The 19,256-nt window shown below is 43.2% G+C and overlaps 2 protein-coding genes across 2 annotated transcripts in view; both read left to right on the top strand. All coding sequences in view use genetic code 11, as the record gives it.

Moving 5' to 3' along the window:
- EGR_04495 (Glycylpeptide N-tetradecanoyltransferase) overlaps window positions 1–7,150 on the top strand; it is a gene marked incomplete at both ends in the record, with an annotated part of 12,362 nt that extends 5,212 nt beyond the window's left edge. The window contains 5 exons of the mRNA XM_024493744.1: window positions 1,366–1,503; window positions 2,006–2,151; window positions 2,912–3,008; window positions 4,080–5,091; window positions 6,741–7,150. Coding sequence (XP_024351858.1) covers window positions 1,366–1,503; window positions 2,006–2,151; window positions 2,912–3,008; window positions 4,080–5,091; window positions 6,741–7,150 — 1,803 coding nt within the window. The remainder of the gene's footprint in view (window positions 1–1,365; window positions 1,504–2,005; window positions 2,152–2,911; window positions 3,009–4,079; window positions 5,092–6,740) is intronic.
- A 4,111-nt stretch (window positions 7,151–11,261) lies between these two features.
- On the top strand, window positions 11,262–16,845 carry EGR_04494 (S-adenosylmethionine mitochondrial carrier protein; the record flags this gene model as incomplete). The annotated part of the gene is made up of 7 exons (XM_024493743.1): window positions 11,262–11,469; window positions 11,548–11,651; window positions 11,897–11,989; window positions 13,353–13,559; window positions 14,977–15,111; window positions 15,776–15,849; window positions 16,716–16,845. The coding sequence occupies 7 exons, from the start codon at window positions 11,262–11,264 to the stop codon at window positions 16,843–16,845; spliced, it is 951 nt and encodes a 316-aa protein (XP_024351857.1).
- Window positions 16,846–19,256: the final 2,411 nt, after the last annotated feature.

Below are 19,256 nucleotides of genomic sequence, written 5' to 3'. Positions count from 1 at the left end.
GGCCGTTTTCATACTGCTTGTGCGCCGACTCCCTACTGCCTTTCACTTAGTAGTATGCTTCATGCTGGTAAAACCTTATAACGGTTTTGGTGTAAATCGGTACCCCCTGTTCCATGGACCAATCCAGACCTCCATTATTTGTCTGCTTCTCACTCGATAATCAGTCTCTTTCAGTGTTCCACGAAGTAGGTCGAGGTGAATTCGACCACCATATCACTGAGGCACGCTGTTCTCCACTTGTCGTTAGTAGTCAGCGAGTCATAGCTCCGTTATACTTGAGGGAATAAACTGGGCTTCCCGCTGCAAGTAGGCAAATGCACGGGTGTCTGGTGACTGAATTGCTAAAAGTTTCGCAAATGCCACTTCTTTTGGTCATTTAAGCTGTAGAGCTGCATCCAACCTTCCTCGTTCATTCTCTGAAGTAGTTTTTTTCCACTCAAGCTTTACTTTGTCCTCTTTTTACGATTCTCTCTAAAAAGGACCTATTCTATGACCCGTTTTTATCCCTACCTTAAATCTGTAAGTGATACTTTAAGTTGTAATCCGGACGTCCTAATATGTTACGGTATTTTCGGGCAACACCGCCGTTCTGGCCAAAGTATTGTCCATTTTTTTTGTTTTGGGGGGTTGGATTTAATTTTCTCCTCATTCGTACGTATGGCTGGCACCTCAGCTTCCAATGGTTTGTACTTTCCGTAAGACACAGTTATCGCTACTTTAAGAAAGTTAAGATGGCAGCTTCGTGGGCTGGCACAGACGTGTGATGCCGTAGCAGTTCCTGTTTAATCTACGCGGCACACACACGTGACAAAAGCAATTAATTAGACTGTTATATAAAATGAAAGGGTGCCAGTTTGCCCATCCCCTATTAAGTTGGTTTATTTTTTTGAAAAATATTGCAGACACTTGTTGTAGCTGTAGCACTCTGAATCGTGTCTGAATTTGGAAAAAGGTCATAGAAGTATGGCGGAAGATGTATTACTGAGTCTAGCGGCATGGCCCAAGGGCATGTCGGCGAGCGGACGTACAATGGCGGAGCCTTAGGTATCCGCGTAAGCAATCAAGCTATTGCAGTAGTTATACCAAAATTGAAAAAAAAAACTGCAAAAAATGAAACAAATTATTTTTATTGTTGCATTAGTTTCTTGTGTGAAACCCATTTATTCCGTTTGAGAGGGGTAACACGCGTCAACTATTTGTGACGTGCACCGCGCACAGGTCATGATGGGCGCGTCACACGCGCGTGACGCTAGTAGCGCAGTGAATTTAACGGGCTCCATCTGGCCGGTCTTCCGGGAATGCTTGTGTACAAGTTGTCTCTCCTGCCTAGCCTCTCGCTAGCAAATCGTGTTTTTTTCTTTTCAGCTCGGCTATGACGTATTCAATGCTTTGGATTTGCTGGACAATGCAAGTTTCTTTGAAGACCTCAAATTTGGCATTGGAGACGGCAATTTGCACTACTATCTCTACAACTGGCGCTGTCCGGTACTCAAGCCTGAGGAGGTGATTCCTTTTTTTGCTCTGAAAAGAAGGCGTAGACCCCCTGTAGCCCTTCCAGGTGTCCCTAAGCATGAATGAGACGTACTTGATAAAGTACTGATGGCAGCTTTGATGGCTGTGGATGAGGCAGTGTTATAAATGGCAAAAAAATTTGGGATTACGTCTTTTAATCACCTTGTTAATCTTCAGCTCACATTCTCCGTTTTTCCCCAAACTAGGTGGGCGTTGTTCTCCAGTAAGTTCTGTCCAATCAGCCACTGGGGAAACCGTTTGTTGCAGTGGTGTGCACGCTCTTACGAGCAATCTACCCGTTGGGCGCCCTATTCCCCCCTCTCCCCCTCCTCCTCACCCTTTTCCTTCCAAATTCTTGTTTATGCCAATAAAGTGCATCAAATGTTGAGGGGCGAGTCTTATTACCCGTTTTCTACCCTCAAGAGGTAGAGCTTTGCCGTTGGATTTATTAATTAACCAGCATCCACAAATGTGGGCTTTCGGAATTGCCTAGGTTCTACCTCAAGTGCTGAAATGTGGGTACCGGGACGAGAGAGGAGTTGAAAGTCCTCCACGATTGGAACCTGGCTCCATCGTTATGCTGCACCTGTGTCAGGATGTATCAGTGTCAAAATCGAAGACGGCGGTGTCGCAAGGCCGGTGTGTTGGGAGTTCCAGTTTCATCCGCCAACATTTTCCGTAATGGCATGTCCAAATTGCACCGACGCGGTTAAACTTTCACCACTCCGAAATGCGCAAGCGCGGAAGGGCTCGCCACCAAACATCTCATATTCATTCTGACAGTTCTCAAAGTCGCTGGTCGTGTAAGTAATTGGATTTCCCAAAAAAGCTCTACCGTGCTGATAAATCTTCTGTGGAGTTTTGTCTTTAGGCTTAAATAATCCAGGTCTAGTCGTCTTCTCTTTCTATCCCACGTTTATTTCAACGTTAGTTCGTAACCAGTCATGATTGCTCAATGCCGGCGTGGGGAGCAGGTGATGCTCATCGCTTGGAGGTGTAGAATGGGGGTGACACTCCCACTGAGGTCTGGGTTTTGAGGCCTCACGAGGTCTTGCAGAGAGAAACTTTCCTACCACTCACTAATTCTGGCAGTTCTGGATGCTTCTCAGTGTTCTTCACGTTGCGTAAACGGATGAACCTCAGGCGTAATGACTACATGGTCTTCAGCAGGTGAACAGCGTCAACGACAGTCAATGACACTTACAAAGAGTGCGGTCCTATGGAAGATGTAGAGACTAACCGATAGGGGGATTTTTCTCCACACTTTGCAGCGCAAAGCTTACCGCAAGTCATTCCATCAGCCATGTGTCGACAGCTTTCACTACGTCTTCCCCAGTTGATGGAGGAAAAAGCAAACTGAATTTTTCTTGACACACTAGTATCGAAATACCTCCGTCAGAAGCGGCGCGTGGTTCTTCACTGATATGGCGAATGGTCTTCGTGAAGGTGACGTATCTACCTCTAAGTTAGCCACCACTAGAGCCTTGCCGCCGAGGGTGGGTCCCGCTGTCACATGTTTCCCCTGCCCACCCTCCCCAAATCATGTGCAAATGTGGTGAGGAACTTTAGCGACTTCGAGATTGAGGCTTAACTCAAAAAGGGTGCAAACTTGAATCGCATACGCCAAATTAAACCAGTTACCAGAGGATGCAAGGAATTCTTTACCGAAAAGGGCATCGTTTATTAAACAAAATGGGTTATTTTGGGATTGACAACTTTAAAATGGATAAATTAGTGAGTAGGAGTGCTTTAGTACTCGCGTACATAGCAACAGGCCATGGATTTAAAAAATAATATTTGTCGGATCGGACCAGTATTATTGGGTTAGGGGAACATTTATTAATGATTATTTTAAAGTTTTAAAGTCGGAAAAGAATATTTGAATGAAATCGGTTGGCGTAAGGCAGATGAAATCTTTTCACATAAACTCTTTCCTCCTTTTATTGAACCTCTGTTGCCAAGCGTACAAATTAAATTTGTGCTTGCACCACGGATTCACCCGGTTACCGTGCTAAACTCAAAACACGAAAATTTATTTTTCAAGACGCTAGAGAAAAAATTATGCTTTTGCTAAAACGAATAGCTCTTCCGTTGTCCCTCGTGTTGTCGGATGTTTGTCTATGCTCCGGCTGCAAAGCATCGAAAAGTTCAATTTTAAATGTATTATTCTTTATTAATAAGGCATTTCTCTTTTTTGAATTGTTTGGTCTTTGTTTGAAAGACAAGCTATTGGATTTTATGAAGCCCATCTTTCCCTCCACCTGGAGGAATAAAACTACCCCCGAAAACAACTTCTGATGATAATTTGGCGGGTAGGAAAGCTATCGAGATCTGCAAAATATGGGGAGCGCTTAGAACAATTTTTTGACTTGCGTTTTGCCTCTCCCCTAGTGATCAGTTGATGTTCTTTGTGCTTTTCAAAATTTGTGAACAAAATACTGCTTGCTTTTAGTGTGTTGGAAGGTAGTCAGCGAGTTGCTTGTGCCAGCCTACTCCACGTGTCTTGGTGGGGTTTTGAATCAGGTTCCTGCAAATCGATGCCTCGAGGCATACTGTCGAACCCGCAGCCACGTGTGCACGCTCCTCAAATGTCTCTTGATTGCGTCCACTTCGCGCCACCCAAGGATATTAATGTGGAGCTGGTCCACAATAGTGATTTCCTCCTGGTTCAATTGCATTTTCCGGGCATTGGGAATTCGCCATCATCACTAACTCCACAAAATGCGCGTGGAAAAAGTCGTCTGTTTTCCTGTTTCATTTCGTCCAAAAGTCACGTTCCCACTCACGAATCCACATGGATGAAGTTGGTCGACGAGAAGACGCCTTCAACAGTCATGCGTTCTGGTGAATGGGTTCCCATACAGCCGGGAATGAAACATGTCAACGGTGAGATGTGGCTTCGAATATTCAGGCGACGAGTTAGTATAATGATGATTCCTCCGAAACAGGAAAAGGATGTGATGCGGGTAGACCCAAAGACCTCTGTTCTACAAGGTCCTCCGGTCACCCGTTATTACTATTGGGATTCAGGTCAGCTGAACAGAGCTTTAAACCCTCGCAGGAGCGAAATCCTTGTTAAGCATGACCACGTCTTCCTTCGTCTGGCGTGTAGTGGAGAGTTGTGGACAGAGGAGGATGTAAAGGGGCTTCAGAAAGTCTTCCAAAACGAGGAGGCAGAAATGGGCTCGAAAGTAGCTTCTAATGTTCAAGTAAAGCATGAATCAAATTCTGAAGACACCCCTTTTTTGGCAACTTCCAATCAGGAATGCAATCGAAAATATTGTCTAGGGGGTGATGTAAATCCTTGTAAAAATAACGCAGCCTTCGTATCACTGACTGCTGAAGAAAGGCAGGCGGAAGGGGAAGAAGGGAGGATGGAATCAGAGAGTAAAATCGACAGGGAGGAAAAAGACCTTATACCGAAGTTGACGGAAAATAATAAAGTTACCAGTGAACGCTCGTCGTTTATAGATACCGAAACTCATCCATTGGAACGACCTGATTTAAATGACGTAGTTCAAAATGGGACTTCGGGGGAGACAGTCTCACTTAAGACCGATATGGATGGAGATTCTCAAGGTAGGTTCCCTCAAAACAATGGGTATTCATTCAAGGCCGTTTTTATAGGCTTAAAATATGTGATTTTGTACTTCATTTTTTTGCATCTAGTAAGTCTTGTATTGTGAATATTTGTTGTCCAAAAACCTCTCAATTTAGCTTGCGAAGGATAGCTCGTTAGGAACTACTCTAAGAATCTATGCATTTCATTCCTGATTTCTTATGCTAAAGCAGTACCAATGTTTTTGACCTTGACATGGCTATGATTTGGCTCGTTTGTTGCGCTTAAGAATAGGATAATGCTGGCCGGTCACACTTAGAATAGGGGTCATTGTTCATTCCGATCCTACTGTACTTCGGTTTTTTTATAAATGAGATGTGAACCAGTTGGGGCAAAGGAAATAACCACTTTTATCACTCAACCGGGATCGCTTAATTACCACTGGCATTGAGTCTGTATGTCTATGAAGTGACCGAAGAAGCCTGTACAGTGGCTACTATTAAAGCCATTATCTGCAACGAGTATTTATAGTACATTTTACCTGATAAATTGATGCAGACACTTCGTCTTATAACTTGTTTCGGAAGAAATGGGATTGCGACTCTTAAAACATTTTGCCCAGCCCTTGGTATCTCAGATCCTACCCAACGTTTATTTCCAGATTGTCTGTTTTGCAAATAAGGACGCAGAATTAGAATGAAATAGGGGGTCGATCAACTAAATTGCACATCATAAGTGCTGTTCAGGTATTAGTTGTTCTTTAGGAGTTTTGAATCATTTTACACTAAGTAAACTTTTGTCTAGTTTACTGATTTAACACTTCTGGGTGCTTCAAGGGAGGTGTTTTTCTTTCAAAACCCCGAGTACTATCCTTCAGAGTGGGTTAGCAACTTCACAAAGAGTTTATTCATTTTGGAAATCACGCAATTCTCTTCAGTTAAATGAATTTGCTTGCTTTATTAGTTTTGTTGAGCAATTAATCGCATTTACGTCCTTCCGGGCAAATTAATGGAAAAATTTTAAACGCAGATTTGTAAAAATGCAAGCTGATGATTCGTATTCATTTTTGAAATCCAAGTAGAGCTATCACTGTATTTACTTCAGGGGTTTCATGATTTTCCTGCTCATATTCTGCTTATTTTTCAAAATGTTAATCGTTTGCAGACAAGCTAATTTTCCGTAATTCTCCATCTTCAAAGGATATGCAAACTGGATTTGAAAGTAAAAAGTATTTTATGGTTGTGATTTAGGCAAATTGTCGACAAGAACATAATTTCGCTTACAACCGGCAGTTAATTCGAACAAAGCAGTCCTTTGGTCTGAAGTAAAACTTTAGTTTTCTACCTATCTTATAGCTTAAAACTGGTAATGCAGCTATGAATAAATTGCTAATCAAACCTATCACTTGCCCTATTTTAGATCCCATTTGGGCATAGAATTCAGGTGGAGTCCCATTTGTTAAGTCATGTTCGAAGCAGGGCATGTTTCTTGACAATTCAAGTAGAGATATCCACTGAACAATTACACAATAAATGATTACTTCCTCGTAAAGCAGTCTTTTCATTAATCTACCAAAGAAGAATAGAAGTGTAATGGATCAAGTATAGCTGCCCAATTTCTGAAGTCGCCAATTTTGTCGTATTTAGGCTTTTTGAAGTTAATCTTTTAGAGGTACAGCACTCCGACACATTGGTGGAAGAAAAGGCTGTGGACGAGAGTGAGGGGAGTAAACAAAAGGCAGAGAATCCTAGGAGCATCGAGAGAGCAACTAGTTGCACGGATCTCCGCAAGGTAGTGGATGCTGCCACTGCCACCACTACGGAAAGGGGAATAAAGTGTGGTGGTGTCGGTAGTGATGGTGAACGCTGCCACTACTGTGTGGGTGTGCGAGACCAAGTGGGAAAGGCGGAGTTTTGTGCACTACAGGCACGTGTCGAAGCCATGGACAAGGAGGAATGGGGTCGAGTCCTCGATATTATCATCGGAAAAAGTAATGGCAGGGGTAGAGGTTTCATCCACCAGCAACCTCTCAATCGTTGTCGTAAAGATGTCAGCAAAGTTACCAACGAAAAGAAATGAGCCTTCTCTCTCTCTACCCTCATTCGCTCCCTACTTTTTAACACACACATTCTTCATCTGTTTCCCTCCGTCTTCTACGAATGTGATGACTGTGGGTTCGTAAAATTTTGCAGTTGGTTGGATTAAATAACTTTTTAATGAGCGATTCTGTTTATTGTGTATGTGCATGTGCATTTGTATGGTGGACTGCAGATGGTGTAGTTCACCCGCTGAAGGTTGAACAGCAGTTGAAGCTGTTATTCACCTCCCCGTCTATTCCACAAACTCCAGCTCGAAGATGTAGAGGGAAGACTCCAACTAGAGTTTCTTTATTTCTCACTTGAAGGAAGTCCTAGTCGTACAAATTGCAACAACTTACGAGGAAGTGTGAGAGTGATACAGCCCGTGTTATCGGAACCCTGTCTTTTCTCCGCGTTGCTAATAAAGCTTATTTGGAACTTACGGATTTCATCCGTCTTCAGCAACTAGTCAGTGGATGATGGGCTACAATGTAGGCAAAAACAGGAAGAAATGTTGACACTGGAGATGTGATTGAGCCGATGAATTGGAAATGTCCCTTCCGAGTAGGGTATCATAAGAGGAGATGGCAGGGGCTGTTACGACCCCTCAGATCCTACCTCAATGTGTAAGGCTAAGGCATCTGATAGGAAAGGAGTGGAGGGGCTCGAGAGCAGACTTGACTGATGACTGAATGCTAGAAGCGCAGGCCGTCCTCGTTCTAGCACATCCCTTGGCATATAATAAGACAAACTGGGGGTTTTAAGAGTTTCTAGCCCGTTTCGAGAAAAATTAACCAAGTGCGGAAACGGAAACTTCTAGATTCTACGTATTCTTAGTAAGAAGGAGAGAAGGTTGGGTAGAATGTCTGTTTGGGTTGGAAGTGTAGCAAAAGAGAGGTGGCAAAAATTGCGCTAGTCATCTCTACCCTTCCATGGTATTGCTGGGGGCAAAATCATCATTTAAGGTAGAGTTGGATCCGGCCTCAGAGGTGCTGGAACCCCTCAAACAAGCAGCGAAGACGCTTAGACCCTAGAAAGCATCTTTATTTCAAAAAAGAAAGCCAAGGTAGCTTTCTACTTCCACTTTCTTGTTAATAATTTGCTCTTCTGTTACAGCGACTTCCGTGACTTCCATTCACCTAGTCCAAGGCCTTATCCTGCTGTATTTAGCTAAACTGTATGCAGAATGTTACGTAGGGATGAACCATGGATCCACTTTAAAACATTGTCCTTAAATGTTATGGAGGAGGTGAACTGTTCATGAAAACCAGTTTCACCTCTGAATCAAATGGATACAGTGTCTGTATTACTTCAGGCGAACGTTAATTCCACCGACGGCACAGAAAGGTGACACGGAGACCCGACCAAGGAAGAGTGAACACGGCCACACCTTCCCCATATACCTGCCCAGAAATTTCCCCTCATTTTTCGGTTTTTTCCAATCGTCTGCCTCATTACTCCTCCTATACTTCATTAATCAGGAAAAAAGCGGTTGCAAATGCTTGAACACGTCTTTCTAGAGGAAGTTTCATAAAGTGCGGCTAAAATATAACATTTAGACACCGTGCTACTTAACCAACTCAACTTCCGTCACAAATGGCTTGTCGCCCCAATGCCCATTGGTTACGCAAGTCTTACATTCACCCCACGTGACCGACCAGCCAATGGAAGGATGACCTTGACCGCCACCAATTCAATCAATATTCTTTTAGAGGCGCTCCATTTAAACAAGCTCTCACACATGTCTCCCTACAGGATTCATTTTGACTACCCGACAAAGGTTGAGACCGCGAGGATGAACAATAAAGCTCGGGACCTCTTTGTCCGTCTTACTTTTCCCGGTCTCCACAATCCCTCCCCCAGACCTCGTCGTTCCAAATGGTGCGGCGGTTGTAGATGCAGCTGCACGTCAGCACCTTCCTCTTCAGACGACCATGAACTTGTTTGGAGTAATCTGATTAAGCCGCCAGCCAGATCTTCCTCCTCCAACACCACAGCCTCCAACTCACCGGGTAAATGGACTTCAGTTTTACCATCTCAGAAACCCGCAAATGGGGATATTTGGATTCGAGTGTCGAGTAATCGTGTGTCCCTCATGCTGATTCTGTGTGGACCCTCACCTCTGACACAGAGGGTGGATTCAAGGGCTTCAGAAGCCCAGCAGGAGAGTTTAAAATCGCTCAGTATTTCAGATTTGCGGGAACAAGAAGGAGAAACTTATTCAGAGCACTTTCCAACTGTCTACTACTACTGGGACTCAGGACGACTGAGTAGAAAACTTGATGCAGCGAAGAGCAGCATGGCGGTGGCAGAGGCATGCATCTGTTTAATGTTGGCAGCCGCCGCACGGGGAGAGGGTTGGAGTGATGAAGACTTGAAGATGGTGCACAGAAGCGTTAGAGTATCAACGCCACCAGTGCCTAAGAAACGAACTGTCGAGAAACGAGACTTCTGCTGGCAGGAGAGTGTCAAAGATACGGAGGAAGTGAGTTCCAAGAACTTTGTTATAGTGGACTATGAGAATGGAACAGAGCTGCCCTCAAAGAGTCCTGAAATCGGCGATGTGGAATCCAATGAATGTGGCGTGGAGGAGGAAGATTTACTCTCCAGGTTAGTTAATCGAATTGGATCAAATTCTGCTAGAACGTGCCAATGCAATGGTAAATGTAATCAGATGGGTCACATGGACTCATGGGCGGATGAAACAGTAGCGGAATTGCCAGCTGAGAATGCAGAAGGATGCACACCGGTAAAACCAATGCCAAGTAAGGCGGGAACGACAAGGACGATTGGTGGGACGCGACATAGGGCGAATATGAGAAAAGCGGTCAGGCGGCAGAGACACGAGATGCTGATGCAAATTTTTGCATCGTCACAACCTTCGACAGGATCTTCGGTCTCCTCCAAAGATGGTGGTGTGCTTGATTAAGGTAAATACGGAGTCCATAGTGTAGCTTTCAAGCTTGACAGGGTTATCTATGAACACCTGTGTAGTCTTCAAGCGTTACTTAAAATTAGCTCAATTGGACGTGGATCAAGACAAAATTTGGCTTGAATTTGTAGATGGAGAATGAATGTCAAGACATGTCCCTTTGAAACTGTTACCACCAGTAAGGTTCCGGATATTGGAATTTACATTATTTGTACATATGCGTTTTTCTATACTTCAAAATGTTAAAGGAAATAAATGGATAAGATTGGATTACATTCTATTTTTATCCACTTGTACATGCTGTCAAAGCTGCTGCTAGAGAGACAAACAAATGTGAAAATTGGGTTTTGATTCCAGTACCGTTTAAACTTGTTTCCAAACATAGAGCCATTTGATGTCTGGAATAAACTACATTGACACTCCAGTCCCGAGGATAGCAACTCGGCTCTCCGGCGCGATATTCAGGACCATGCCAGTTGCTCCCCTACTTGATTAAACGTTGGCAATACTTGATCGCTCGTGCCAATGGCTTGTTACGACTAAAATGGAAACTCCAAGTAACGCTCAATATTGAGAAATAGGTGTAATATATGATGTCATGAGAGCTAAAATATTTATTTACAAGAACCAAGTGCAGGAGCAGGAATCTAAGGGTCTTCTTTAGGGCATTTTGAAACCACTATAATAAATAAGCCTTATTGAATTTTTATTTAGTTAATAAATATTAGAATCGCGACAGACGTGCCTCCTAGCTCATTAAATCCTACCTAGTTAGCCACTGCAAATCCAAATTGCACAATAAGTTACAATTTTTTGGCAGGATTTTTCTTCGAGTAATCGGAAACCATCTTTAACCTGGTACTCAACTATTAGTAGTTGGAGAACAAGGTAGATGACCTTGGTTATCCAGATTTTACGAAATTTGGTGTGTAAATGTGGGCTCGCACTCTCTCGTGCGTTGCTGCACATTTAATGCTTCATAAATACTTCCTCTATATTGTTCTCGATGAACTTGCTACTTTAGCATAAGGTGTACAAGGATAATTAGCTCACAAGATGCCTTTTCGGCGTTCGACAATGTTGCATATCCAGTTAATTGTCTGCAATTTCTGGTGCCTATTGAATAGCTGTCATTCTCACCTATTTCTTTCTTCATTTTGTATTAATTAGATTGTAACTCATGAGTACGGCATTCTTTGCCAATCGCGACCATCTAGCTTCACTTTTGAGTGGTGCCACTGCTGGGTTCTGTGTTGATATGGCAGTTTATCCCATAGATACCATAAAAACACGCCTCCAAAGTGCCGCACATGTAGTGAAGCCGATAGGAGGAAGAATGTGTCTATTTGCTGGTCTCCCCGCCGTTATTCTTGGCTCAGCCCCTGGAGGTATAATTTACAATAAGTTATTGATGATGTACTCGCTAATCTTCGTGTTTTAATTGCTTTTTTATCTGTCGTATCTAGCTGCGTTATTTTTTATCTCGTATGAGACGGTAAAACATGCTTCACTGACCTCGGGTGTTCCGCTGTGGATGGCTTCCATGCTTTCCGCCTGCACCGGTGATGCGGTACTTGTCTCCTTCACTACTTAGGATGCTGTCCTTTTTATTGTAAAGTTTCTATGTTTAAAGGTTTTCTGACTTTAGGTTGCCTGTATAGTTCGGGCTCCTGTTGAAACAATCAAGCAACGAACACAAAATCAACCACATCTGAATGTCCGAATTGTTTTATCAGAAAGCTTAAAATCAGAGGCAAGGCCTAGATTCTTTGTATTACCCAAATTATGGAGATTACACTTTTTTCATGTTTGTAGGGATGGTGGGGTCTCTATCGTGGTTACTGGAGCCAGGTGTCTCGTGGTCTACCCTTCTGCCTCATTCAGTATCCCATTTGGGAAATTCTTAAGGTGAGAATCAATAGCGTTTTGATTCGAGTACTAGTCACTTAGTTTTGTAATCTCCCCTAAGCTTGCGTTAATCGTGATTTGTCATTTGTTACTTTTTCCCCTGCACTTCCTGTGTCTCGTTTATCTTCAAATTCATTTTTACAGAAGGAGCTGTTGAGCTTGCCTTACCGGGTAAATTAAATCAAGAGTGACTTATGTGACTTTATTTGGTAAAATTGAGTACGAATATGTTGGCTTTAAGATTATTAAGAAACATTTTCTGCCCTCATTTTCCTTCATATATGTTTCGTTCATACGTACCAATCCATCGCAGAATTAGGCATTTTCACCCGCAGATATTTTAATTTACCAGATCAGCGGTTGGATAATGTATGATGCTTGTACATTCCCATTTGCATAAGGGATGTCTTCCTGCAACAGTTATTTTCTACTAGTTCATGCAATGCCGTCAAAGGCCGTAGTAAAGCCTTCTTTTGTAGTGACTACCTCATTTTTGTATTTGCATAATCAAGGTTCAACGATCCGAGTGTACCTTACTGAAGAGGCGTTCCTTACGAGTAAAGCCTTTTCATAACCTCTAATCTTTATTATGTTGATTTCCCCGGCAAACATGGGCGTCTTTTTTTATTTTTGCGCGTTTGGACTTAGAGTGGCGGCCATGACCTGTACATTCCCATTTACATGTGGTATGAGGAAGACGAATCCACTTCTTTTTTAGATTGAGAGACCCTTGAAGTTCTAGTTGTGCTTTGTCATCCAAAAGTACTCGAATACACAGAATAAGGAAATGTGAAAGTATTGATGTATTTTCGAATTTTCACGTCGTTCGCATGCCTTGTGAAAAAAAATATGTTTGATTTTTCGTCCACTTTGAGTTTGATGTCTAGGCCTCTTAGTAACCTCTCAATTGTCAATTCTAGAAGTGATCTTTTACGACCAATTTTTGTGGTTGCTTCAACTGAAAAGCAGTTGAATGTTCTAGCGTAGGACCGCACAATCCGCACTTTTGTTTCGTTTTCCCCGTTGCGCACTCTTATCTGATTTACCCTTTTACATCCTGCATTGAATTTAATGTATGAATGTATCGGCATGCGCGGATTTCAAAGTCTATCAAGATTTATGAATGGCCTCTTAGGCTAAGGCTACTGTAATGCCAAATTATTTATGGAGATTCTGGTGCATGAAGAATTGAACAGTCCAAGCGCATACCTTTACGTTGGATAGATCACTTAGATTGATGTTTCTGATTGTTTTTTTATACGTATATTCGTTCCCACTTCGTCTATATCCCCTACTTCAACCTTCCTCTTCATACGACTAACAAGTAGGCAATGGTTAACATGCTTTTTTTTCCTTGTCTCAGCGCGGCATGGAGCATTACAACAGACGACAAACACTGGGCGCCAGTTCTTTTGACCTCAGTGTAGGGGAGGAGTGCTTTCCCAGTTCCACTGAGTCAACTAGCCTATCAAAGAAACAATTTGCAGTGTGTGGAGCCATTGCCGGTGCTATTGGTGGCTCCTCCACCACCCCCATGGATGTGGCCAAGACGAGGATCATGCTAGCCGAGGTAAGGCCCCTTTTCCATGCCTTTTTATCTGTTGCTGATCTCCATCGAAGATATTCACTAAGATTTTTATCGGATCATATTGCCATCATAAAGGCCTATTCGTGAGCAGCTGGAAGGACCCATAATAATGGATGGATAGATGTACCTTGCTGCAATGACTTGTAGGCTATTGTAAAAGTTACGTCTCCATCTGTTGGTGTGATAGTCCTGTTTGTGTCCCCTACAACTTCCTCTCTCGTTTCAAACCCAATCTCTTATCATAACGTTTCACTTCAACCTGATGTGATTCGAGATGCCGGAGTTGTTTGTATTGCTTATAAATGCGAAGTGATAAATAAATACGCGACTGAAATGATGTGCCTATGGTCCAGGTCTTCTGTACCTTCACTTCTGGGGATGAAACTTACAGTCGCTTTTTGTCGAGTTGTAAGGATGATAGCTTCAGCTCTCACAAAGCTTCTTGCACTTTTTCTGGAAGTGTTTATGGCAGAGGTGGCTGGTAAAATGGAGGAATGTCAATTAACGGTACTTTTTTTGGCAACAATACCTAATCTACAAACCATCTTCCATCATCGTTGTGCACAATGGCGAAGAAAATTTACTTGCCTGTGCGTGCAGTCATCTGGACAACTAGCTCTGCTTCAGCTAGTCTAATCATGCATTTATTTCAAAGGACCCGCCTTGCTCATGTATCAACAAGTTCTCACAAGACATTTTCCCATTTCTCTGAATATTTGGCTAACATTTACCCCGGATCCCGTCTCTTCTAGCACTCAGTGGACAGCCATATAAGCTCGAGGGACTCCCTCCCTTGAACTAAACTCATGAATTCCATTTTTTATAAACGGTTTTGTCTTTAAAAGTTAGAAACCTAATCTTAGCCACCTCTGTTCATATCCCACATTTGCCGCTCACTCGACTGTCTCTTGCATGGAGTCATGTGGTTGTCCAATGCAATTGCTAAGACAAGGTGATGGCCATCATTATCACTATTGCTGCTCTTCCTCCCGCCTAAAGCGAATGCGTACCTTCCCACTGGTAGACTTGCAGCGAAACGGGATTTCATGTCTTGTGTGGTCACTGATTCACCAGTCCTGACGGTCTGTTTCGAGCGGTCTGGTTGTGTGTTTCCAGCCCACAACATGGGCTTCTATTAATCAAGCAGTGTCATAGAGGTTTAATGGGGTGAGTCAGTCGTTTGGGGCAATTAATTAGTTGATATGGGAATGCAAAAGGTACTTCTTTCACCTCAAGTTAATCAGGTAACATTCTAAAGCGGTACGTTTTGTAGGATAACTGGATAGTCTTGTGATCCATTTGCTTAGCGGCTTTCACCATACGTAGTTCATAATGGTTAAGAGAAGAGGGCCTTCATGAACGTTATCCATTACCACCCTCTGGGCGGCGCTTCCTGCAGTCGTGCTCCGCACCTTCGCCAGATGCTATACCACCAACGCAGCAAGAGGTCTCTGCAAATTTGAAGTATAATTACTCAGCTCGCAAAGCAGACCCATCTGCGTCGTATTTGTCAGAACCAAACGATTCCTACATGGTATGAGGATGGGTTCAAAGAATTAAGGAAGGCTAGTGCGGAGCATCGTACCGATAGATGATCACGCAGCCATCTTTTCTTCACAATGCCCGTGCGCAAACATTACTGTGCACTTTTGCATTCCCACAAGTTACATCAAGTTATTGCACATGACTTCTCTTGGTCACCTGGTAGGATCCGTGGAAGTATTTTTGTTGGATTTATTGCCAATCTCCTCTCCAATTTATCAAAGCTTTGGAACTTCATTTTCAGATGATCTTATCAGGCTGTCCTACTTTGTATTGCCCAGCCATTCGTACCCTCTCTAATTGATAACACCTTCAGAAAAGCCACCTGTCTCCTTTTCACGGCAGAGATTTTTCACGTGGAAGGTGCGGATTTGATGCAAATATCAATTTGTCAACTTGAGATCTTGAGTAAATATCGACCGCTGAAATCCGTTTCAGTAGTATTAGACGCCTCACACCTCATACTGACCTTATGTCATCAAAAACATTGTTTCATATTAAGTTACAAATTCCTTTGTTAAATTATGTCTGCCTCCTAGGGGTATTTGGCTCTGCAGAGTAAAATTTCTACTTTGTTTTTTATTTCTGCTAATTAAGCAATTTCTTTTGGGATCGGGTGACTGCTTCCTGAAGTAATTCTTTACTTTTCTTCTCAGAAGGGAACTCCACTGGCCTCGGGGAGTGTCACGGTCGCTTTGCGGACAATCTACCAGGAGGGCGGAATTTCTGGGTGGGTTAAATCACATTTCTCACCCTTTTTTCGTTTCTCTCCTCCCTAAAACATTTTGATTTGCTTCTGGTGAATCTTGGGAGGGTGTAAACATTCCTCTAACTGGCAGTGTCAGACATTGGTAATTCGGTCTTTACGATTGTTTACATTGCCCTCCTTGCATTTTGCAATGCTTCTTGGGGTGAGAGCATTGGACTAGCCTTGTCAAGGTCTCCCACCACCGGTGCACTTCCTTGTTGTTGCCTTTTGGAAGTCTTTTTCTACTCCAAACATGAAGCATCGCAGAGTAAAAACGTGCTTTCTGTGTTCAGGAATTCCGCCCTATCTTAGGCTGTTGCCTGGAATGTGCAAGATTGCACGATTATCCCAGTTGCGTAGTAGGTATTGTACTGAACCCTTCTCCATCCCATTTCAACGGTTGGGTGCACTGGATTAGTGAAAGTTCGTGTCAGAATTAACTGATATTAATTGTAGTCTCCTTTTTTCCTCGACATTCATAATAATTCGTCCAATGCAAATCACATTACTGTGTTTTACGCTTTCCAAGCTGCATTTTGCAGATGTGTTCATTCTGGAGATTGCAGGCGTCGTGAGTTAAGGATAGACAATCTTCCATTGCAAATTTATTTCACTTAGAAAACTATGGTGTCAGAAGGTTGACCTCCAGACGAGTGGGGGGGGGGTGGATAGTTGGTTAGACATATGAGTGGATGTGTGAATGTAGGATCAGAGAGTAGGACGCATTGAAGGTTGGATGGTGAGCTGGAGAGGCATATTAATGGCTGGCTGTATGAATGCCCACAAAACAGCTAAGTGTTTGGTTGCTGCACCCTTCAAATCACACCAATTTTCCCCCTCTTTTTAAGCCTTTTTGCTGGTCTGGTGCCCCGTGTTTACATCAAGGCCTTCGGTGGTGCTGTATTCCTCGGTCTCTACGACATCTCCAAACGCATGTGGCTTGCCAACCTACCTACGAAGTCTTTCGATGCGGACTAGATGCCGTCACTCTTTTTAAAATTTCTCTTATCATGTATAGGCGCCCCTCTCCAAACCCTCAATGCCGTTTTAACTCCGCCAGCCCGTTCGCTGACCTGCATGCAGCTTTTCTAGATCTTCTACTTTTGTACACTTTCGGTAAAATTTTTCGTGTGTCAGATTAGGCCGCTTTTGAATAAACCATTGTTTATTTTTTCAGTCTTTTTTTGCATCAGCTCGCAAGTGTGCATTCGAAAACTCTGTCGCCTTTACTCATGCGGTGCCATTATTAGTGCCCTTTTTTCTATGGTGTTTATTTGTTCCCTACTCATTCCGTTACCAGTAGTATCGTCTCCCGAAACCGCTCTGCCCTCATCACTACCTCTTACATGCGCCCTTTCTCACTAATGGCATGAGGCCGTCGCCTACTTGCTGAGTTCATGTGAAACGCAGTTGATGTGATTGTTTTTTGTATTGAAATTGCGGCAGCGTCATTTTTTTTGTTCGCGAAATCCGTGAATGATTACTTTTTAAACTGCAAGTAATGTCCGCAAGGAATAAGTGTACTTCAATCCGGCGATTGGGATTCAGGTCAGTGCGACTTCTTAAATTTTTTTCCCGAGGAATTTTCAAGCCATCAGCTTCGTGGGATAGGCTTGATGCTAACAGTTCCTCCTTTATTAAAGTCAATTTTCAACCACATCTAAGTTGCGACTTTCACATCTTTTGACTGAATACTGGTATTGCTCCAAGGCTTCGGGAAAAAAAAAAACTGGAGTACAATTGGGTTGTCTTCTCAATAGCAATTGCGCACCGTCAATCTGGGGAAGTTTTAGCGTTAGCGGTTGCTTATGCGGTGTACGCAGTATGCTTGCATGAATTGGAGGGAAGTCGGGTTTAACCCCTAGATCAGGTAGCAACTAACGGTTCAGTTTTCCTGCTCACCACTCATTGCTCCACAAATTCCTCTAATGCTTTTGTGAGAAAGAATTTCTTAAGACTCATCTAAGAGAACTCAATTAGACATTTTTTCTCGTTGTAGTTGCATCCATCTGTAATTGCCTAAGGCGGTGTATTCACAACTCATTTTTTTACGGAAAAACGGCGGATGGATTCCTTCATAGATTCAAAGTGGAACCGATTGTTTTTATGTTTTATCTGTCCCTATTTTAGACATCCAGTCTGTGGAGTGTGGACCGAGCGGTACAATTTTGCGCGGGCGGCACCGCTGGACTCCTTGTCGATGTCATTCTCTACCCTGTCGACACGCTCAAGACCCGTCTCCAGTCTTCCTCTGGTCGCATTTTTACGCCCTGTGGACGGCTTCGGCTCTTTGCTGGTCTACCTACTGTGCTTTTGGGCTCTGGACCCTCTTGTAAGCGTTTTAATAAACAAATGTATTCTTTGAAGCTCTGTCTGATTTGAATGAATCCCTCATTATCTCTCGCTTCTCGCCTTTAAGTAGTCTTCTTTCGAATTCTCTTTTCTATTCCATTCCAGCCGCTGTCTTCTTCTACGCCTACGAAGTCTCCAAAGACGTCTCCATAAAGAGTAGTGCACCAATGTGGGTCGCTTCCATGATTGGAACCACCATAGCTGAGATTGTATATGCCTTTAACTTATTCTCCGCTTGACCCTCCTACCTGCCTTACTTGGTGTGTTCTCTCTGCCATAGACCTCCATGGTGCTTTGGGTGCCCTGCGAGAATGTCAAACAGTCTGCGCAGAGTCGTCCCCTTGACTCGCTGCGGTCCATTTTCAAAAGCTACGTCCAGCATGAAGTAGGATTTGTTACTATTTTATTCGGCCTTGAACGATCCCGTTTATTTGAATCATGGAGGGAGGGGGGGGAATGATTCTTCATAATTTGCATGGCTGGATGATTTGATGAACAAATAACTAGAGCGATTTTATTAGTAATAAATAGACGGACGGGTGGATATACGGAATGATTGTCTAAAAGTACGGGCAAAGTGTCTCTATTTCACAGTATGCCAGTCCTTTCGGAATTCTTTCCTCTATTTCAGGGTTGGTTGGGCCTCTACCGCGGCTACGTAAGTACGGTTGTTCGTGATCTCCCCTGTGCCCTCATCCAATTCCCCATTTGGGAGGCTCTGAAGAGCTTCTTTGCGTGGAGGAATCAGTGTCCAGAGGAAAGATGTCCTTTTCGCGATGCCTTCTCCTCTCCCTCACCCTCCAATTTGACCGGTTTTCAATTCGCAATGTGCGGCTTCCTCTCCGGTGCAGTTGCTGGTTCTGTCACCACTCCATTAGACGTGGCGAAGACACGAATCATGCTTGCGAAGGTGAGCTTCATTTTTTTGTCCGTTATTTTTGTTATCATAATTACACTACTTCTAAAGCTGAGAAATCTGGAAGAGCTCGCTTTTTATACGACTATTTAGCCCTATAAATCATTAGATAAAAGTTCTT

The sequence above is a fragment of the Echinococcus granulosus genome, assembly GCF_000524195.1.
Source record: "Echinococcus granulosus chromosome Unknown EG_S00028, whole genome shotgun sequence".
Classification (NCBI taxonomy): Eukaryota; Metazoa; Platyhelminthes; class Cestoda; order Cyclophyllidea; family Taeniidae; genus Echinococcus; species Echinococcus granulosus.
Note: the sequence above shows the minus strand (reverse complement) of the source record. Positions and strands in the feature narration are given on the sequence as shown.